The 20,069-nt window shown below is 51.5% G+C and overlaps 1 protein-coding gene across 1 annotated transcript in view; it reads left to right on the forward strand.

The window, feature by feature from the left end:
- Nucleotides 1–663: 663 nt before the first annotated feature.
- The window catches only part of ITGA11 (integrin subunit alpha 11), a 154,611-nt gene continuing 135,205 nt past the window's right edge, over nt 664–20,069 (forward strand). The window contains exons 1-2 of the mRNA XM_060260361.1: nt 664–718; nt 13,071–13,460. Coding sequence (XP_060116344.1) covers nt 664–718; nt 13,071–13,460 — 445 coding nt within the window. The remainder of the gene's footprint in view (nt 719–13,070; nt 13,461–20,069) is intronic.

A 20,069-nucleotide genomic window follows, 5' to 3' on the forward strand; every position in this document is an offset into this window, starting at 1 on the left:
TGCTAGCGGGGGGGGGGGGGGAGTGTTCCTTCTATCTCCCTCTCTCCCACCCTGGCGCTTTGCAGCCAGGAGCTCCACCTGTCCTCCCCTCCCAAGTCCATTCATAATGCCCCTGTATAAATCGAAGGTGCGGTCTCATTTGGAGTACTGTGTGCAGTTCTGGTCGCCGCACCTCAAAAAGGATATTATAGCACTGGAGAAAGTGCAGAAAAGGGCAACTAGAATGATTAAAGGGCTGGAGCACTTTCCCTATGAAGAAAGGTTGAAACGCTTGGGACTCTTTAGCTTGGAGAAACGTCGACTGCGGGGTGACATGATAGAGGTTTACAAGATAATGCATGGGATGGAGAAAGTAGAGAAAGAAGTACTTTTCTCCCTTTTTCACAATACAGGAACTCGTGGGCATTCGATGAAATTGCTGAGCAGACAGGTTAAAACGGATAAAAGGAAGTGCTTCTTCACCCAAAGGGTGATTAACATGTGGAATTCACTGCCACAGGAGGTGGTGGCGGCCACAAGCATAGCCACCTTCAAGAGGGGTTTAGATAAAATTATGGAGCAGAGGTCCATCAGTGGCTATTAGCCACAGTGTGTGTATGTATGTATATATATACATACTCTCTGTTGGAAACCCCTAGCCCAAGGGCAGGCTGGCCAGTGGAAATGGAGCTGGAGCTGTACTCCGCCCACCAGCCCCATGAGAGGAGACATCGCCAAGGTAACACTGGCATCACCGCTGGTTGGGTCTGAGCCGGGGTTGTCAGGTCTGTGCTGGCAAACACCTGGAGACTTTGGGGGTGGGTCTGGGAGACGGCGGAGCTTGGGGAGGGGACGAGGCCTTAGAGGGGACGAGGCTTCCAAGCAGCCATTTTCTCCAGGGGAGCTGATCTCTGCCAGCTGGAGATCAGTTACAAAAGCAGGAGATTTCCAGGCCCCACCTGGAGGCTGGCAACCCGAGTCCAGGATCTAGGGTTGCCAAGTCCAATTCAAGAAATATCTGGGGACTTTGGGGGTGGAGCCAGGAGAAATTAGGGGTGGAGCCAAGATCAAGGCTGTGACAAGCATAATTGAACTCCAAAGGGAGTTCTGGCCATCGCATTTAAAGGGACGGCACACCTTTTCAATGCCTTCCTTCCATAGGAAATAATGAAGGATAGGGACACCTTCTTTTGGGGCTCATAGAATTGGACCCCATGGTCCAATATTTTTGAAACTTGGAGGGTATTTTGAGAAGAGGCACTAGATGTTATACTGAAAATTTGGTGCCTCTACCCCAAAAAATAGCCCCCCCAAAACCCCAGATACCCGCAGACCAATTCTCCATGATTTTCTATGGGAATAAATCTCCACAGGGAATAATAGAGTTCCCAGCAGACATTTCCCTCCCCTCCCCCCGCTTTCTGATGACCCTGGGGATTGGCAACCCTACCAGGATCACCTTCCCCCCAGTATGTGATCAGCCATCTACCGCATGGCACAGACACTGGGAATGTCTAGAAACTCAGTCTCTTTCTCCTGACTTGAACATGGGGGCTGGCAGCACCAGTCATCCGGCTTGCACTTGAAACTCCATTCCTGCTCAATAAATGTGTGGGGTTTCCCTACAGCGGTTAAATTGGGATTTGTTAGGTCTCAGTATTCCCAGTAGTCGTGTATGGCTATGAGAGCTGGACCATAAGGAAGGCCAAGCGCAGAAGATAGATGCTTTTGAGCTGTGGCGCTGGAGAAGACTCTTGAGAGCCCTTATAAATATATTTATAAAAATTATATATAAAAATGATATATAAATATATAATATTTTAAAAGCCCTGCGTATAAATATATTGACTCGATTAAAGCCACCCCAAAGTCCTTCCTTAGGCATGGCAAACCCAATGGTATAGAAGCTTTCAATTTCAGACTTGTAGCTTAAGTCAAGGCAATGGTATTCCCAGTAGTAATGTATGGCTATGAGAGCTGGACCATAAGGAAGGCCGAGCGCAGAAGAACAGATGCTTTTGAGATGTGGTGCTGGAGAAGACTCTTGAGAGTCCCTTGGACTGCAAGAAGATCCAACCAGTCAGTCCTAAGGGAAATCAACCCAGACTGTTCCCTGGAAGGTCAGATGCTGAAGCTGAAGCTCAAATACTTTGGCCACCAAGTGAGAAGGGAGCCCTCCCTGGAGAAGACCCTGATGCTGGGAAAGACCGAAGGCAAAAGAAGAAGGGGACAGCAAAAGATGAGATGCCTGGACTGTGTTACTGATGTAACCAACATGAATTTGAGCGGACTTCGGAGGATGGTGGAAGACAGGAGGGCCTGGCGTGACTCGGTCCAGGGGGTTGCAAAGAGTCGGACTCGACTGTGCGACTGAACAACAACAAAAAAGGAGTCCAGTTGCACCTTTAAGACCCACAAAATTTTATTCAGAACGTAAGCTTCCGTGTGCATGCACGAGGAGGTGATCCGATAGGGTTTCCAGCCTCCGGGTGGGGCCTGGAGATCTCCCACTTTTGCAACTTCCTTGCCTGAAGAAGTGTGCATGCACACACAAAAGCTTCCATTCTGAATAAAACTTGGTTGGTCTTAAAGGTGCTGCTGGACTCCTGCTTTGTTCTGCTGCTTCAGACCAAAGGGGCTGCCCACCTGGATCTAACAACAAAAACAGGTCTCTTCCCAGGCAGAGGGAAGCCTTTGCCCACTTCCCCACAAGGGGTCGCTGGCAGGCTGCAGCGTCTGGCCAGGCCACCATCTGGCTTGCGCGCCCCAGATCCAGCGGTTTTGGGGCTGAGCTCATCGGGCTGCCGGCCAACCCAAACCATCCAGCGGAGTGGAGCAGTCCCGCCCCCTCGCTCCAGAGCACCCCTCCCCACCCTCTCCCAGGCTGGTCTGGGGCTTGCAAGAAAAGCCATAAAAGATGACGCTTTCCCCCGCTCCATGCAGATCCAGTAAGGCCTGCTGCTCAAGACGGGCTGCTGCCAAACGCTACAGAGGGGGAGAGTCAGAGCGGTCCCCTCGCCCGGCCTTAATGGCTCCCCAGATCCCCAGGAGTTCAGGCAGCCTCCAGCACCTTGCAGGAGCGGCTCCCCTCCCCCCCTCCTGAGGGTTGCCAATCCCCTGGTGGGGGCAGGGGATCCCGCTTCAGGGTCATCAGTGTCTGCTGGGCACTCCATTAGTCCCTATGGAGACCGATTCCCATAGAGTATAATGGAGAATTAATTAGCGGGGATCTGGGGCTGTGGGGGACCCTGTATTTTGAGGTAGAGGCGCCAAATTTGCAGCATAGCATCCAGTGCCTCTCCCCAATTGACCCTCCGAGTTTCAAAAAGATCGGACCAGGGGGTTCAATTCTATGAGCCCCCAAAGAAGGTGCCCCTATCCCTCATTATTTCCAATGGAGGGAAGGCATTTAAAAGGTGTGCGGTCCCTTTAAATGTGATGGCCAGAACTCCCTTTGGAGTTGAATTGCGCTTGTCACCACCTTGCTCCTGGCTCCACCCCCAAAGTCTCCTGGCCCCATCTCCAAAGTCCCCAGGTATTTCTTGAATTGGACTTGGCAACCCTACCTTCCCACCCCTCCCTCAACAAAAGGGATCTTTCTGGAGACTTGGGAAGCCCCCCCCCCCCCCCAGGAGATGTGGAGAAGGAAGAGGAGGAGGAGGTGGGTCTGGCCCAGCCTTGGGGCTCTTCCAAAGCAGAAGAAAGAGGCCTTCCTTGGACGAGTGGTCCAGAGCCTGGCGTGGCACCCTGGGCTGCCAGTCCCCCATTGCGGATCCCCCAGTCTGGAGGCCCTCTCTTGGGGGAAGGGGGGAGGAGGGAAAGATCTGCTGAGCACTCCATTATATCCCATGGAGACCAGTTCCCAGAGGGTATAATGGAGACTCGATCCATGGGTATTGGGGGCTCTCTGAGGGGGTTGTTTTTTGAGGTAGAGGCACCAAATTTTCAGCATAGCATCCCGCGCCTCTCCTCAAAACACCTCCCAAGTTTCAAAAGGATTGGACCAGGGGGTCCTATTCTACAGGCCTCAAAAGAAGGTGCCCCGATCCATTATTCCCCATGGAGGGAAGGCATTTAAAAGGAGCGTGGTCCCTTTAAATGTGATGGCCCTGCACAAATAATAGTGCTATCAGGGGTGTGGCCTAATATGCAAATGAGTTCCTGCTGGGCTTCTCCGCACAAAGGCCCCATGTGAGACAATGGCGCCATCAGGGGTGTGGCCTAATATGCAAATGAGTCCCTGCTGGGCTTTTTCTACACAAAAAGCCACGCACAAATAATGGTGCCATCAGGGGTGTGGCCTAATATGCAAATTAGTTCCTGCTGGGCTTTCTCTATTAAAAAGCCCTGGTCGTAAAGGTGCTACAGGTCTTCTTACTATTTTGCAGCAACAAACTAACACGGCTAACTCCTCCGGATCTTGGCGCTGGAGGCTGGCCACCATAAGCATACCCCTGAGTCCTCCTGCACAATTCCATTAAACCACAGCCTCGTTCTTTAAACATATATGCTTACAGGTGCTGTCACTAGGGGGGTTAGATTTGCAGTCTCCTGGGTCCCTTCCAACGCAATGCAGGCATTCACAGTGTGAACCTAAGCAGCTGATAGGCCTTGAAGGCTACTGTTGTACCAACGGTCTCCTCAGACACAGGGTGGATGAGGTTCAGCCCATGAGACTCTCTCTCATGCCTGCGCAAGCCAGGCAGTGGCTTAAGCTCTGCTTCAGATGCAGAAGATCCCAGGTTCAGTCCCCAACAGCATCTCCAGGAGGGGATGGGAAAGGCCTGGCATGCTGGAGAGCTGCTGCCAGCCAGAGCAGACAATACTGACTGTCTGTTTCAGTCTAAGGCAGCTCCAGCCATTCCAAGCAAAGCCACTGCCTGTATCACTGCCCTTTCTTCACCTAGTCCCACATCTATTGTCTCCTCGCTTGAGTCTGCATTTACGCCTTCCTGGGTTTGGATCTGTTAGGGTTGCCAGATCCAGTTCAAGAAATAACTGGGGACTTTGAGGGCGGAGCCAGGAGCCAGGGTGTGGCAAGCATAACTGAACTCCAAAGGGAGTTCTGGGCATCATGTTTAAAGGGACCGCACACTCTCCATTGGAAATAATGAAGGATGGGGCACCTTCTTTGGGGGCTCGTAGAATTGGACCCCCTGGTCCAATCCTTTTGAAACTTAGGGGATGTTTTAAGAAGAGGCATTGGACGCTATGCTGAAAATTTGGTGCATCTACCTCAAACAATAGGCCCCCCAGCGCCCCAGATACCCACAGATCAATTCTCCACTATATTCTATGAGAATCGGTCTCCATTAGAAATAATGGAGTGCCCAGCAGACATTTCTGATGACCCTAAGGTGGGGGGAGGGCCTCCAAACCAGGGGATCCCCTGCCCCCACTTGGGAATTGATAACCCTAAGATCTGTCAAGAGCATCCATATCTGTCTTGCATATGGAGTGGCAGAGATAGCTTCATTTGGGAAGACTCTAAAGCGAGGGGTGGCCAAACTTGCTTAACGTAAGAGCCACACAGAATAAATGTGAGATGTTTGAGAGCCACAAAACATGAAGGGCAGATGTTTGAGAACCACAAGACGGAAGGAAGGAAGGAAGGAAGGAAGGAAGGAAGGAAGGAAGGAAGGAAGGAAGGAAGGAAGGAAGGGAGGGAGGGAGGGAGGGAGGAAGGGAGGGAGGGAGGGAGGGAGGGAGGGAGGGAGGAAGGAAGGAAGGAAAGAAGGAAGGGAGGGAGGAAGGAAGGAAGGAAGGAAGGAAGGAAGGAAGGAAGGAAGGAAGGAAGGAAGGAAGGAAGGAAGGAAGGAAGGAAGGAAGATGGGAGAGAGAGGGTAGACAGAAAGCAACTTTAACGCTAAATACATTCTCCAAGCTGCCAGCTGGCTTGACATGGAGAAGTAAAATTTCAAGAGATAAATGCTTTCTCCAAGCCAGCCAATTGGGCAGTGGGGGCTTTGAGAGCCACAAAATACCTGTAAAAGAGCCACATGTGGCTCCCGAGCCACAGTTGGGCCGCCCCTGCTCTAGACTTCCAAGGCCCTAGACTTCCAGTTGCTTTTTTCCCTTGCAGAAGAGCCAAAGTGCGTGTTCACCCTGCGAGGTGCTCTCTGCCACCTCCTTCCCGTCTTGTTCAGCTAAGCATTCGACAACTTTGCCTCTTTGCATTCTGTGACTTTATGGGCTGTCGGGCTGGCCTACTTGCGTGTGCCTCAGGATTTCGGCAGCCGTTTGCATTTGGGGCTTCGTCCTCTGTGGGGCTTTGCAGGGATTAAGCTGGGAAATCGACTCAGTCTCTCTTTCTGCCGGGGAGCAGACAATTGGACCAAAGGAGTCATTTCTGCAGCCCAGACAAATGGAGGAAGCAAAACTACCGCTTGGCAGAGAGCTGCAACGGAGCAGGAGACAAAAACATCATAATTGCAACCGCACAGTGCCCAGTTTTGTATCCACATGAAATATTTTTATGGGAACATTTCCTAGGAGAGAGATTCTGTTTTATTAAGAGAACGTTTAATTCCTTATTGCAGAGGGAAAGGGCATGAACCGCGCTTTGGATTGTCAGGGCTGCAATCGTCATATACAGGAGGCATCGAGGGGCGGTTGGCACTTTTAAAAAAAGTTACACTGTTTGTGTAGCTATGAACTTGTGTAGTTATGAAGCGAAACTGGAGGGCACTCGAGAGGTGCCCAGAAGGACCACAATGCTTTGCAGAGGAAGTGGGGGGAGGGACTTCCTAAGAGCACCCAAGCTGGGGCAAGCAAGCTGTGTGGAAAGCTTGCACCAGGAAATTGGGATCCGTGTGGAATCACATCCCAAAAGAAGCTTGGATTAAGGCAACTCCTTTAGCTGCAAGCCTGGGAGAGACTGAAGCGGGGGGGGGGGCAGAGGGGAGGTCCCTGAGGAACCGGGTGCCTTGCTGAGCTGGATATGCAAGGGGGGGATACAAATAGGGTTGCCAATCCCCAGGTGATGGCAGGGGATCTCCCCGTTTGGAGGCCCTCCCCCCTCTTCAGGGTCATCAGAAAGCGGGGCACTCTCTTATTCCCTACGGAGACCAATTCCTACAGGGTATAATGGAGAATTGATCCACAGGTATCTGGGGCTGGGGGGGCCTTGTTTTTTGAGGTAGAGGCACTGAATTTGTAGCAGAGCATCCAGTACCTCTCCTCAAATTGCCCTCCAAGTTTCAAAAGGATTGGACCAGGGGTTCCAATCCTATGAGCCCCCAAAGAAGGTGCCCCTATACTTCATGATTTCCAATGGAGGCGAGGCATTTAAAAGTTTTGCAGTCCCTTTAAACGTGATGGCCAGAACTCCCTTTGGAGTTCAGTGATGCTTGTCACACCCTTGCTCCTGGCTGGCTCCACCCCCAACGTCTCTTGGCTCCACCCCCAATGTCTCTTGGCTCCACCCCCAAAGTCTCCTGGCTCCACCCCCAAAGTCTCCAGATATTTCTTGAATTGGACCTGGCAACCCTAGACACAGGGAGTGCCCTGCGGTGCACGTCCTTTGGCCCCAAAGCATTTTTACATTTGTTCTCTTCACAAGAGGCAACGTTTAAAGCCCATTAATTTTTTTAAAAAATTGTAAGCTCTTGAAGCCAGACTTTCTTATTTTAGTATCAGAAAATGCAAGAAACAGAGGTAGGGATATCCAGAGGTAATTCCTGCAGCAGGCTAAGCTGAACCGTGCAGGTATTCTCCCCCGCAACGCCCCCACATCTCTCACGAGCATCGTGTGGACTCTCCAGGTGGGATTTTCCTTTGACTTTCTTGGCACCGAAGGCCGAAGTTCTTTCCTGGGGGCTTCCTCGTTGTCAAAATCTGGCAGGACAATTTCTGTTGATTCCCTTCTGGTAAACTTCCCATCTGATGCCCAATGGCTCTTGGGCTGCTTTCAAAGCCATAATGTCCTAATTTGCCTGGATTTATCAGTCTCATGGGAATTCTCCAGCTCATTTCTGTGGCTCCCCCAAAAAAGACCAGGCCGGCCTTTTGGAATCTTGGCAGGGCTCAAATGCCAGTCCTCGGAAACAATCTCACAGGCCTCGTTCTCGTCTCCCCGATGGAACAGGTTCCCCGTGAAGACATTTCAAAGGCAGCCAAATCTTAGGCTTCTGGAGAAAAGTTTACGAGGAACGCGAGCGTGTGACGGTTGAGCTGAAACCTCTGCGGATTTCTTGGAAAGCCGTGTCTCAAAAATAGGTCTGCTAAAGGTATTTCTAGAATTTGTCCCCAAGAGGTAGTCAGCTGCTTGTTTCACGGCGCACGCTAGACAAGGCGGTGAAAGTTTGGCACAGCCCCTGCCGTGGAAAGACATCTGTTTCTGGGACTTTGCAATCATTAGTAGTAGGTCTAGAACATGGAGACATTCTTCAGTAGGAGACAACGCCGGCTGGGACTTTGTTTGCCCCAGAAGGAAGCAAACTGTGAAGTCACTGCTATAAGGCAAGGAAATCACAGCAAGAGCAGAAGGAGACTTGGAGACTCAGAGTTTTCAGACTGCTTTCTGGGGAATGCTCAAAGACCCTCAGGAGGAGAACACACAGGAAGCGACCTTATGTTGAGTCTCGAGGTCAATACCAGGGGTGGTCCAACTTGCTTAATGTAAGAGCCACAAAGAATAAATGTCAGATGTTTGAGAGAGGAAGGAAGGAAAATAGATGGGGAGGGAGGTAGAAAGAAAGCAACTTTAAATGCATTCTCCAAGCTGCTGGCTGGCTTGGCTTGGGGAAGTGATTTAAAGAGACAAATGCCGTCTCCAAGCTGGCTGACAGAGGGGGTGGGGGGGTGGGAGGTTGAGAGCCACACAATATGTGTGAAAGAGCCACATATGGCTCCTGAGCCACAGTTTGGCCACACCGATAAATATTGTCAAAAAGGGTCTCAGGTGAAGATTTTTCGCATCCCAAGCAGATGTTCTACCACTGAGATATGTGTTTTAATATTTTAGCAACTTAAACCTAACTGCTTTTACTTTAGTATTCCAGCAATGTCATTAAGGTTGTAATTGTTGCCTTATAACCTACTTAACCCGACTGTCGCAACTCCGTATCTTTAATACTGTGCTGACTCACAGAGCACAGAGTGGTAAAGCTGCAAATCTGCAGTCGGAGCCCTCTGCTCACGACCTGAGTTTGATCCCAGTGGAAGCTGGTTCAGGTAGCCGGCTCCAGGTTGACTCAGTCTTCCATCCTTCCGAGGTCGGTTAAATGAGTACCCAGCTTGCTGGGGGGGGGGGGGGGAATGTAGATGACTGGGGAAGGCAATGGCAAACCACCCCGTAAAAAGTCTGCCATGAAAATATCGTGATGTGACATTACCCCATAGTCGGAAATGACTGGTGCTTGCACAGGAGGCTGCCTTTGACTCACTTTACTTCCCTCCAAGGACATTCCCATTTCTGATTTTCTAACCCATCCTGTCCTTAAAGGCACATGCTCAATGTCAAGCATTGGCATTTCAATCAAACGATTCAAATTGCTCATTTTATTGATAATCCAGCACTGTCTCAAGGTACGATATCTTGAGAGTGATACAAAGAGTCAGAAAGCATAGTGTTTTAAAGGATACTTCAAAGGTAACAATTGAGATAGCTATAGGTCATAACATGTACTTGTGAATTACTACAGATATACAAAGAATACTATCATGGGTTAAGTCTTCCCTGGTTCCCAGACCTTCCTTGATAAGCAGGATGAAGGGGAACTAGTTGCGGGGAGGCACCTCCTTTCTTGTATCATCCAAGTTACTTGCAAGCCCTACAATTCTACCCTAAGGTAGGAAAATATACCCAGGCATGAAAGGACAGAGGGGGGTGAGAGAACAGTACTCTTTGAAATGTAACTAAGGGAGAGGGGAACAGTTTACAGTAAGAAGAAAGGAAACTAACTTTAATAACTGTATGGTTCAAGGCCCAGAAATAGCATGCTTGGCACTCAAGGCCAATAACCTACTGGCTCTTTCACACATATTGTGCGGCTCTCAAAGCCCCCACCGCCCTGCTAGCTGGTTTGTAGAAGGCATTTCTTTCTTTAAATCAGTTCTCCAAGCCAAGCCAGCTGGCAGCTTGGAGAATGCATTTAAAGTTAAAGTTTGCTTTCTTTCCACATCTCCCTCCCTCCATCCCCCATCTATTTGCTTTCCTTTCTTATCTTCTGGCTCTCAAACAACTAACATTTATTCTATGTGGCTCTTGAATTAAGTAAGTCTGGCCACCCCTGTTCCAGGGTGTATCCTGTGGAGAAATCTGACACACACACAAACACACCGAGATACTTGGTAGGAAGCATGCAGCATTGAGGGCAAACATTACCCAAAGGCAGGCTTCACAAGAGGGCTGAAGGATCTAAAAAAAGTTCCTCTAGTTAACTTTCAGGCTAGAAGAACAGCCATTGATGTGTTTGCTGTTAGCATCTTAAAGGGGAAAGTTTGTGTTATCTGAGACACCTTCACCTGTTTAAAGCGAACCAAGGATGGAGCTCAGTTTCGGTTAGCAAAACCAATCGGAGCATGAAGGGTTAACCCTCCCTCCCCTTCATGAACCTGAGGCAAACTGAGGCAGTGAAACCCTACAGGCAGATGGAGTTGCACCCTCTCTAGTTGTCTCTTCGAACCTGAAGATGATTCCCCCCCCCCTTTCTGTTTCTTAATTATGGAGAGAGAAATGTTAGATGTAGGGAAAGAGGTTTGCATTTAGTACTCATTTTATTTATGCTCTGCTCAAGAGTTGCTTAACTCCCCCCCCCCAGTTTTGTTTAGTAATAATTGCCTTTAAATACATATAAGCGGGGGTGGAATTCTAGCAGGGGCTCCTTTGCATATTAGGCCACACACCCCTGATGTAGCCAATCCTCCTGGAGCTTACAAGGCTCTTTTTGGTAAGCTCTTGGAGGACTGGCTACATCAGGGGTGTGTGGCCCAGGTCTTTTTTTTTTTTTGTAGAAAAAGCCCAGCAAGAACTCATTTGCATATTAGGCCATACTCCCTGAGATCCCCATGGCTCCTTTGCATATTAGGCCACACATCCCTGATGTAGCCAATCCTCCTGGAGCTTACAAGACTCTTTTTGGTAAGCTCTTGGAGGACTGGCTACATCAGGGGTGTGTGGCCCAGGTCTTTTTTTTTTTTTAAGAAGAAGATATTGGATTTATATCCCGCCCTCCACTCCGAAGAGTCTCAGAGAGGCTCACAATCTCCTTTCCCTTCCTCCCCCCCACAACAGACACCCTGTGAGGTGGGTGGGGCTGAGAGGACTCTCACAGCAGCTGCCCTTTCAAGGACAACCTCTGCCAGAGCTCTGGCTGACCCAAGGCCATTCCAGCAGGTGCAAGTGGAGGAGTGGGGAATCAAACCCGGTTCTCCCAGATAAGAGTCCGCACACTTAACCACTACACCAAACTGGCCCAGCAGGAACTCATTTGCATATTGGGCCATACTCCCTGAGATCCCCATGGTTTCACACAGGCTTTTTTGATAGGAAAAGCCCAACAGGAGCTCATTTGCATATTAGGTCACACCCCCTGACACCAAGCCAGCCAGAACTGAAACCAAGCCAGCTGGAACTTCGTTCCTGTGCGTTCCGACTCCAAAAAAAAAAAGCCCTGGTGTGGCCTAATATGCAAAGGAGCTCCTGCTAGAATTCCACCCCTGCATGTAAGTACCTGAAACCGCCTTCTACTGAACCAGACCCTCCATCTGTCCAGGTCAGTCTTGTCTACTCAGACTGGCAGCTGCTCTCCTAGATCCCAGGTGGAAGTCTTTCCCATCACCTCCTGCTTGATCCTTTGAACTGCAGCCTTCTGCATGCCAAGCAGATACTCGGCCCCTAAGTTGTAGTCTCTCCCCAAGTGCAAAGAAAGCATGCCCCCTCCCTTCTTTTGATGCAACTGACGTCTTGTAGATCAGTGACAGCCACACTTCCTTAGCGTAAGAGCCACTTGGAATAAACACCAGAGGTTTAAGAGCCACAAGACATGAACTTCAGGTTTTTGAGAGAAGGAAGGAAGGAAGGAAGGAAGGAAGGAAGGAAGGAAGGAAGGAAGGAAGGAAGGAAAATAGATGGGTGGGGGGAGGAAAAGGCGGAAACAAAGCCGTTTTTACTTTAAATGCATTCTGCAAGCTGCTGGCTGGCTTGGCTTGGAGATGCAATTTAAAGAAATAAATGTGTTCTCCAAGCTAGCTAATGGGGCGGTGGAGGCTTTGAGGGCCACACAATATGCGTGAAAGAGCCACAGTTTGGTACCACACCTGTTGTAGATAATGACTGACATGCCTAAATGAGCACATTCTTTACCAAATACCAAATTTAAGAAGACTGATATGATTAACTGTTGGGGGGTCCCCCCCCCCCACCAAAAGAAGCCCTGTGGCTCAGTGGCAGAGCATCTGCTCGACATGCAGGAAGTCCCAGGTTCAACCCCCCGCAGCCGTCTCCAGCTCAATAGAAGTCTAGCGGCATCTGGAAGACCAACCAAGTTGCATCCACAGGAAGGCTTCTACCCGGAAGCAAGAGTTCCTCTAAGCTGCGGAGTGCTGTGAGCAAAAATTCTACTTTGTGCACTACTGGCATGAAAGCTGTGAGTTGCTGCCTCAATGAGTGTGCTCTGGGGTCATCCTTCCTGAGCTGAGACAAAAAGGTGTGAGCTGCAGGCTAAAAAAACTGTGAGCTAGCTGCAGAGCTAGAGGGAACATTGGCTCCGGCCCATGTTCCCTCTAAGCTGCAGAGTCTTGTGAGCAAAAGTTTTACTTTGTGAGCTCCTGCGTAAACGAGCCTGCTCTGGGGTCATCCTTCCTGAGCTAAGACACAAGTGTGTGAGCTGGAGGCTAAAAAAACTGTGAGCGAGCTCACACTGACTCAACTGAGAGGGAACACTGCCCAGAAGTCCGCTTGGTTGTTCTTCAACGGGACTCTGTTCCACCCACAGCCCTGCGGGCCCCCAGCTTTCTGCATATTCAGAGGTAGACTTCCTTTCAGCCTGGAGGTTCCGCTTCAATAGCAGGGCGGAGAGGAGAGGGTCTCTGGGCAAAGCTCGGCGGGAGCCAAGGGCTTCCACATCCGCTCCCCCCTCGCCCTGCAGTTGTGGCTTTTGCCATCGCCTTTTCTCCTCCAGCTCCAAACCGGCGAGCAAATCCCAGCTTGGGGAACGCGGCGGCCGCCTGCAGGAGAGGGGCGGAGGGGCGCCCGGCTGGCGAGGTGTCCCCTAAAGGGTGTCTCGGCTGGGCCGGACCTCCCCCCGGCTCCTTCTTCCCCTCCCACTTCCTCTCCTCCAGGAGCCGCGGCTGTCAGGGAGCCGGGAGAAGCGACTGGGGGAGAGGCGCGGAGCTTTGCGCAAAGTTGGGCTACCGGTCTGGCGCGGCGCCTGCGGCCGAGGGTTGGGGCCGGCCGCCCCCGGGACCCTCCTCGGGCGCTCCCATGGACTTCTCCCCAGGGCTGGCCGCAGCCTGGTGGGCGCTGTGCCTCTTGGCAGGTAAGCAGCCGGGCGCGGGCGAAGAAGGGGCGCCGCTTCTCTTTTTGGAGAGGTCTGGCCGCTTCTCTCTCGCCAAAGGCGCACCGCGCGTCTTCTGGGGGGAACGTGGGAAGCCGGGCGAGCTTGCGACCCGGTGGGGGGGGGGCTGCAGGAGGGAAATAAATTCTTCTCTTTCTGGCCCCCCCTTCCAACTCTTCGTTTCACTTTTGGGGGGCAAGCAGGGGCGGGTTTCTCGCGGGGGGCTTTCCAAAGACGGGTTCCCCGGCGGGCATCAGCCGTGCCGGCTCCCGTGGCTGGGAGCTGCTGTCTGCCTGCTCCCCCCCCCTCCCCACATCTGGTTCGATGCGGAGCTGGAAGCCGCGGATTGAGTTACAGGACGGGGGGGGGGGGGGGGGGAGAGCGAAACGTCTACTTTTCATTGGCCTCGTTTCTGCGAGTCGAGAAAGTCGGCTCCCCCTGCAAGCGTTTCTGCTGGGAAAGAGACGGGGGGTTTCGCTGCAATTGCGCTCGACGGCTTTCTCAGCCCCGGTTCCAGCACAGGAGCGGACCGGGACCGCGGCTTCCTCCCCTTAGAGCCTTCGGAACGCAAGAAAGGAAACTTTTTTCTGGGACCAACCACATTGGCTGGGGCTTGTGAACTTTGCAAAGAGAAGGGGATGCTTCTTGCAACCAAAGAATCGCTCGGGGGAAGTTGAAGTGGGCCTCTTCCGAAATCAAACCCCCCCCCCCCCCGCAACAGTGGGAAGGGGCCCGAGCCAGGCGAGGTGTGGCTTCGGGAGGGAACTCTGGGTATAATGCGCCTTCCACGTGGCCAGTCGAGCGCCGTGTGTTTTGCATCCCGCTCAGCCGTGCGCCGCGCCGAGCGGGGCTCGAACTTTTCTTCCTGTCAGTCCCCGGGGCACTGCGGGAAGAAATGGCCCGGCCCCCGGGGGAGATTCCCTTCCTCCGACGTGTGGCACAAAACAGATCAGGTTGCAGGGGTTTTTTTTGGGTCGTTGTTGTTTGTGTAAAATCTGCGCGGGCTCTGCAAAGTCGCTGCAAAAGCTTGAACTCGCTTCAAGGTTAACATTCGCTGCGGGTTCTTTCCCCGGCGGACCAATTTCACACGAGACGTCGAAGCCTGGTTTAGCCCTGCCCCAAGCTGACATTCTACATTAAACTCATGGAATCCCAGAGCCATAGAGTTGGTTGCTCTGACTTTCTCATTCTCGTGTAGAATGTCAGTTTGGGGACAATCGGGCTTGCAGTGAAGATCAGAGCGGAACTTAACTGGGGGGGGGGGGGGGGTGGCATGATAAGAGGTTTACAAGATTATGCATGGGATGGAGAAAGTAGAGAAAAAAGTACTTTTCTCCCTTTCTCACAATACAAGAACTTCGATGCATTCGATGAAATTGCTGAGCAGACAGGTTAAAAAGGATAAAAGGAAGTCCTTCTTCACCCAAAGGGTGATTACAGGGCTTCTCTTATGTTCTTATGTGACACAGAGTGTTGGACTGAATGGGCCACTGGCCTGATCCAACATGGCTTCTCTTATGTTCTTATGTGACACAGAGTGTTGGACTGGAGGGGCCACTGGCCTGATCCAACAGGGCTTCTCTTATGTTCTTCTGTGACACAGAGTGTTGGACTGGAGGGGCCATTGGCCTGATCCAACAGGGCTTCTCTTCTGTTCTTATGTGACACAGAGTGTTGGACTGGAGGGGCCATTGGCCTGATCCAACAGGGCTTCTCTTCTGTTCTTATGTGACACAGAGTGTTGGATTGGATGGGCCACTGGCCTGATCCAACATGGCTTCTCTTATGTTCTTATGTGACACAGAGTGTTGGACTGGAGGGGCCATTGGCCTGATCCAACAGGGCTTATGTGACACAATGTTGGACTGAATGGGCCACTGGCCTGATCCAACATGGCTTCTCTTATGTTCTTATGTGACAGAGAGTGTTGGACTGGAGGGGCCACTGGCCTGATCCAACAGGGCTTCTCTTATGTTCTTCTGTGACACAGAGTGTTGGACTGGATGGGCCATTGGCCTGATCCAACATGGCTTCTCTTCTGTTCTTCTGTGACACAGAGTGTTGGACTGGATGGGCCATTGGCCTGATCCAACATGGCTTCTCTTACATTCTTATGTGACACAGAGTGTTGGACTGGATGGGCCATTGGACTGATCTAACATGGCTTCTCTTATGTTCTTAACTGCTCGAAGACTGCTGGGTTGGTCGCACTCTTGGACTTCCCAGGATCTTGCTTGCCTGGACAGTGGTCTGGGGGCACCGAAAGGGCTGCAGGCCCTGGTCAGAGGCCACTCCAGGCTTGCTCTCCCGCCTCACATCTCAGAAGCTAAGCAGGATCGGCCACAGTTAGTAGTTGTTGGGAGAGGAGACCACTAAGGAATCCCAGGGTTGCTCCACAGAGGCAGGCAAGAGCAAACTACCTCTGTCCTTATCTTGTCCTGACCTGGATTGCCCAAGCTAGCCTGACCTTGTCAGATCCCAGAAGCTAAGCAGGGTCAGCCACAGCTAGTAGTTGTTGGGGGACCCCCATGGAAGCCCAGGGTTTCTATGCAGAGGCAGGCAATGGTAAACTACCGCTGTCCACCTCTTGCTTTGATCTTGTCCACTCTCAGAAGTTAAGCAAGGTCAGCCCTAGTTTGGTTAGTACATGATAGGAGACCACCAAGGAAGGCCAGGGTGGCTCCACAGAGGCAGGCAAGAGCAAGCTACCTCTGTCCTTATCTTGTCCTGACCTGGATTGCCCAAGCTATCCTGATCTTGTCAGATCCCAGATGCTCAGCAGGATCAGCCCTGGTCCCTACTTGGATGGGAGACCACCAAGAAAGTCTGGGGTTGTTATGCAGAGGCAGGCAACAGCAAACCACCTGGTTTCATCTCTTGCCTTGACCTAGATTGCCCAAGCTAAGCTGATCTCAGACGCTAAGCAGGGTCAGTCTGGTTAATACTTGGATGGGAGACCACCAGAGAGGTCAAGGTAGTTGCTATGCAGAGGCAGGCAAGCGCAAGCCACGTAAGAACACAAGAGAAGTCATGTTGGATCAGGCCAATGGCCCATCCAGTCCAACACTCTGTGTCACATAAGAACATCAGAGAAGCCATGTTGGATCAGGCCAATGGCCCATCCAGTCCAACACTCTGTGTCACATAAGAACATCAGAGAAGCCCTGTTGGATCAGGCCAGTGGCCCATCCATTCCAACACTCTGTGTCACAGAAGAACATAAGAGAAGCCATGTTGGATCAGGCCAACAGCCCATCCAGTCCAACACTCTGTGTCACATAAGAGAAGCCCTGCTGGATCAGGCCAATGGCCCCTCCAGTCCAACACTCTGTGTCACATAAGAACATAAGAGAAGCCCTGCTGGATCAGGCCAATGGCCCATCCAGTCCAACACTCTGTGTCACAGAAGAACATAAGAGGAGCCCTGTTGGATCAGGCCAATGGCCCATCCAGTCCAACACTCTGTGCCACACAGTGGCAAAAAAAAAAATTATTTACACACACTGTGGCTAATAGCCACTGATGGACCTCTGCTCCATATTTTTATCTAAACCCCTCTTGAAGGTGGCTATGCTTGTGGCCGCCACCACCTCCTGTGGCAGTGAATTCCACATGTTAATCATCCTTTGGGTGAAGAAGTACTTCCTTTTATCCGTTTTAACCTGGCTGCTCAGCAATTTCATCGAATGCCCACGAGTTCTTGTATTGTGAGAAAGGGAGAAAAGTACTTCTTTCTCTATTTTCTCCATCCTATGCATAATCTTGTCAACCTCTATCATGTCACCCCTCAGTCGACATTTCTCCAAGCTAAAGAGCCCTAAGCGTTTCAACCTTTCTTCATAGGGAAAGTGTTCCAGCCCTTTAATCATTCTAGTTGCCCTTCTCTGGACTTTCTCCAATGCTATAATATCCTTTTTGAGGTGCGGCGACCAGAACTGCACACAGTACTCCAAATGAGACCGCACCATCGATTTATACAGGGGCATTATGATACTGGCTGATTTGTTTTCAATTCCCTTCCTAATAATTCCCAGCATGGTGTTGGCCTTTTTTTATTGCAAACGCACACTGTCTTGACATTTTCAGTGAGTTATCTACCACAACCCCAAGATCTCTCTCTTGGTCAGTCTCTGCCACTTCACACCCCATCAACTTGTATTTGTAGCTGGGATTCTTGGCCCCAATGTGCATTACTTTGCACTTGGCCACATTGAACCGCATCTGCCACGTTGACGCCCACTCACCCAGCCTCAACAGATCCCTCTGGAGTGCCTCACAATCCTCTCCGGTTCTCACCACCCTGAACCCTGAGCCACCTCTGTTCACCTCTTGCCTTGGCCTGGATTGCCCAAGCTAGCCTGACCTTGTTAGATCTAAGAAGCCAAGCAAGGTCAGCCCTGTTTAGTCCTTGGATGGGAGACCTCCGAGGAAGCCCAGGGTTGCTACGCAGAGGCAAGCAATAGCAAACCACCTCTGAACGTCTCTTGCCTTGAAAGCCCTGTAGGGTCACCGTCAGTTGGCTGCCACACGCCAGCACTGGGCAGGGCTGCTGAGTTTGGCTGGCTCTTGGCTTGCTGGGGCCTGGGAGAAGGAGGAGGAGGAGGAAGAGGAAGAGGAGAGGCAGCTCCTCCCCCCCCCTTGCCTCTTGTCTTTGCCATCAGGCGAAGGCAGCGGGATCAGCTTCCTTCCAAGCGTCCCTACGGCTGTTTCCAAGGGACGGCAGGGCCAGGTCACCCTCTTTGGAAGGGACAAGGGTCTCATTTGCTTGCAGGAGGAGCTGAGGGTGCAGGGATCCTTGCTGCTTCCTTAGCTCAGTCCTTGGGCCCAGCAAGAGCATCGCAAAACGGAGCCAGTTTAGATGCATCACATGACATGAGCTGATCCTGGGACACAGGTCACATGACATGAGCGGATCGGGTGACGACACTTTCCCTATGAAGAAAGGTTAAATGGAGAAACGTAGACTGAGGGGTGACATGATAGAAGTTTATAAGATTATGCACAGGATAGAGAAGGTAGAGAAAGAAGCCCTTTTCTCCCTTTCTCACAATACGAGAACTCGTGGGCACTCCATGAAATTGCTGAGCAGTCGGGTTAGAACTGGTAAAAGGTAGTCCTTCTTCACCCAAAGGGGGATTAACACGTGGAATTCACTGCCACAGGAAGTGGTGGCGGCTGGAAGCATAGGCGGCTTCAAGAGGGGATTGGATCAACGTGTGGAGCAGAGGTCCATCAGCGGCTCTTCGCCACAACAAAAGAACAAAGCAGTAGACAAGGGCACCTTTAAGACCAACTAAGTTTTATTCCGAATGTCAGCTTTCGTGTGCTCTTAAGCAGACTTCATCAGACAAAACGGGAATGGAAGCAGCAATTCTTATCTATTAGCCACAGCGTATTTGTTGGAACTTTCTGTCTGGGGCAGTGATGCTCTGTGTTCTTGGTGCTTGGAGGAGCCACAGTGGGAGGGCTTCTAGTGTCCTGGCCCCACTGTTGGACCTCCTGATGGCACCTGGTTTCTTTGGCCACTACGTGACACAGAGTGTTGGACTGGATGGGCCATTGGCCTGATCCAACAGGGCTTCTCTTATGTGACACAGAGTGTTGGACTGGAGGGGCCACTGGCCTGATCCAACATGGCTTCTCTTATGTTCTTATGTGACACAGAGTGTTGGGCTGGAGGGGTCATTGACCTGATCCAACATGGCTTCTCTTATGTCTGGGGCAGGGATGCTCTGTATACTTGGTGCTTGGGGGGAACAGTGGGAGGGATTCTAGTGTCCTGGCCCCACTGGTGGACCTCCTGAAGGCACCTGGTTTTTTGGCCACTGTGTGACACAGAGTGTTGGAGTGGAGGGGCCACTGGCCTGATCCAACATGGCTTCTCTGATGTTCTTATGTGACACAGAGTGTTGGACTGGAGGGGCCACTGGCCTGATCCAACAGGGCTTCTCTGATGTTCTTAATGTGCACCACAGGTCAGTCAATTATCTGGAATCCAAGGTCCTTTTGATGTCCTAGTTTGGCTTCTGATAGGCAGAGATTGCAAACTGTAGTCTTCAGCTAAGAAGGGAGCAATAAGCTTCCTAGTCAGGGAAGGGTCAGTGTGCAGTGATGATGGAAAGTGCTGGTTGTCATGACCAACTGATCATCACCCTGCAGGGTTTCTGAGGCAAGAGAGCCAGTTTGGTGTGGTGGTGAAGTGCGCGGACTCTTATCTGGGAGAACCGGGTTTGATTCCCCACTCCTCCACTTGCACCTGCTGGAATGGCCTTGGGTCAGCCAGAGCTCTCTTATCTGGGAGAACCGGGTTGGATTCCCCACTCCTCCGCTTGCAGCTGCTGGAATGGCCTTGGGTCAGCCAGAGCTCTCTTATCTGGGAGAACCGGGTTGGATTCCCCACTCCTCCACTTGCAGCTGCTGGAATGGCCTTGGGTCAGCCAGAGCTCTCTCACCTGGGAGAACCAGGTTTGATTCCCCACTCCTCCACTTGCAGCTGCTGCAATGGCCTTGGGTCAGCCAGAGCTCTCTTATCTGGGAGAACCGGGTTTGATTCCCCACTCCTCCACTCGCAGCTGCTGGAATGGCCTTGAG

This window comes from Heteronotia binoei, chromosome 19, assembly GCF_032191835.1.
Source record: "Heteronotia binoei isolate CCM8104 ecotype False Entrance Well chromosome 19, APGP_CSIRO_Hbin_v1, whole genome shotgun sequence".
In the NCBI taxonomy this organism is placed as follows: domain Eukaryota; kingdom Metazoa; phylum Chordata; class Lepidosauria; order Squamata; family Gekkonidae; genus Heteronotia; species Heteronotia binoei.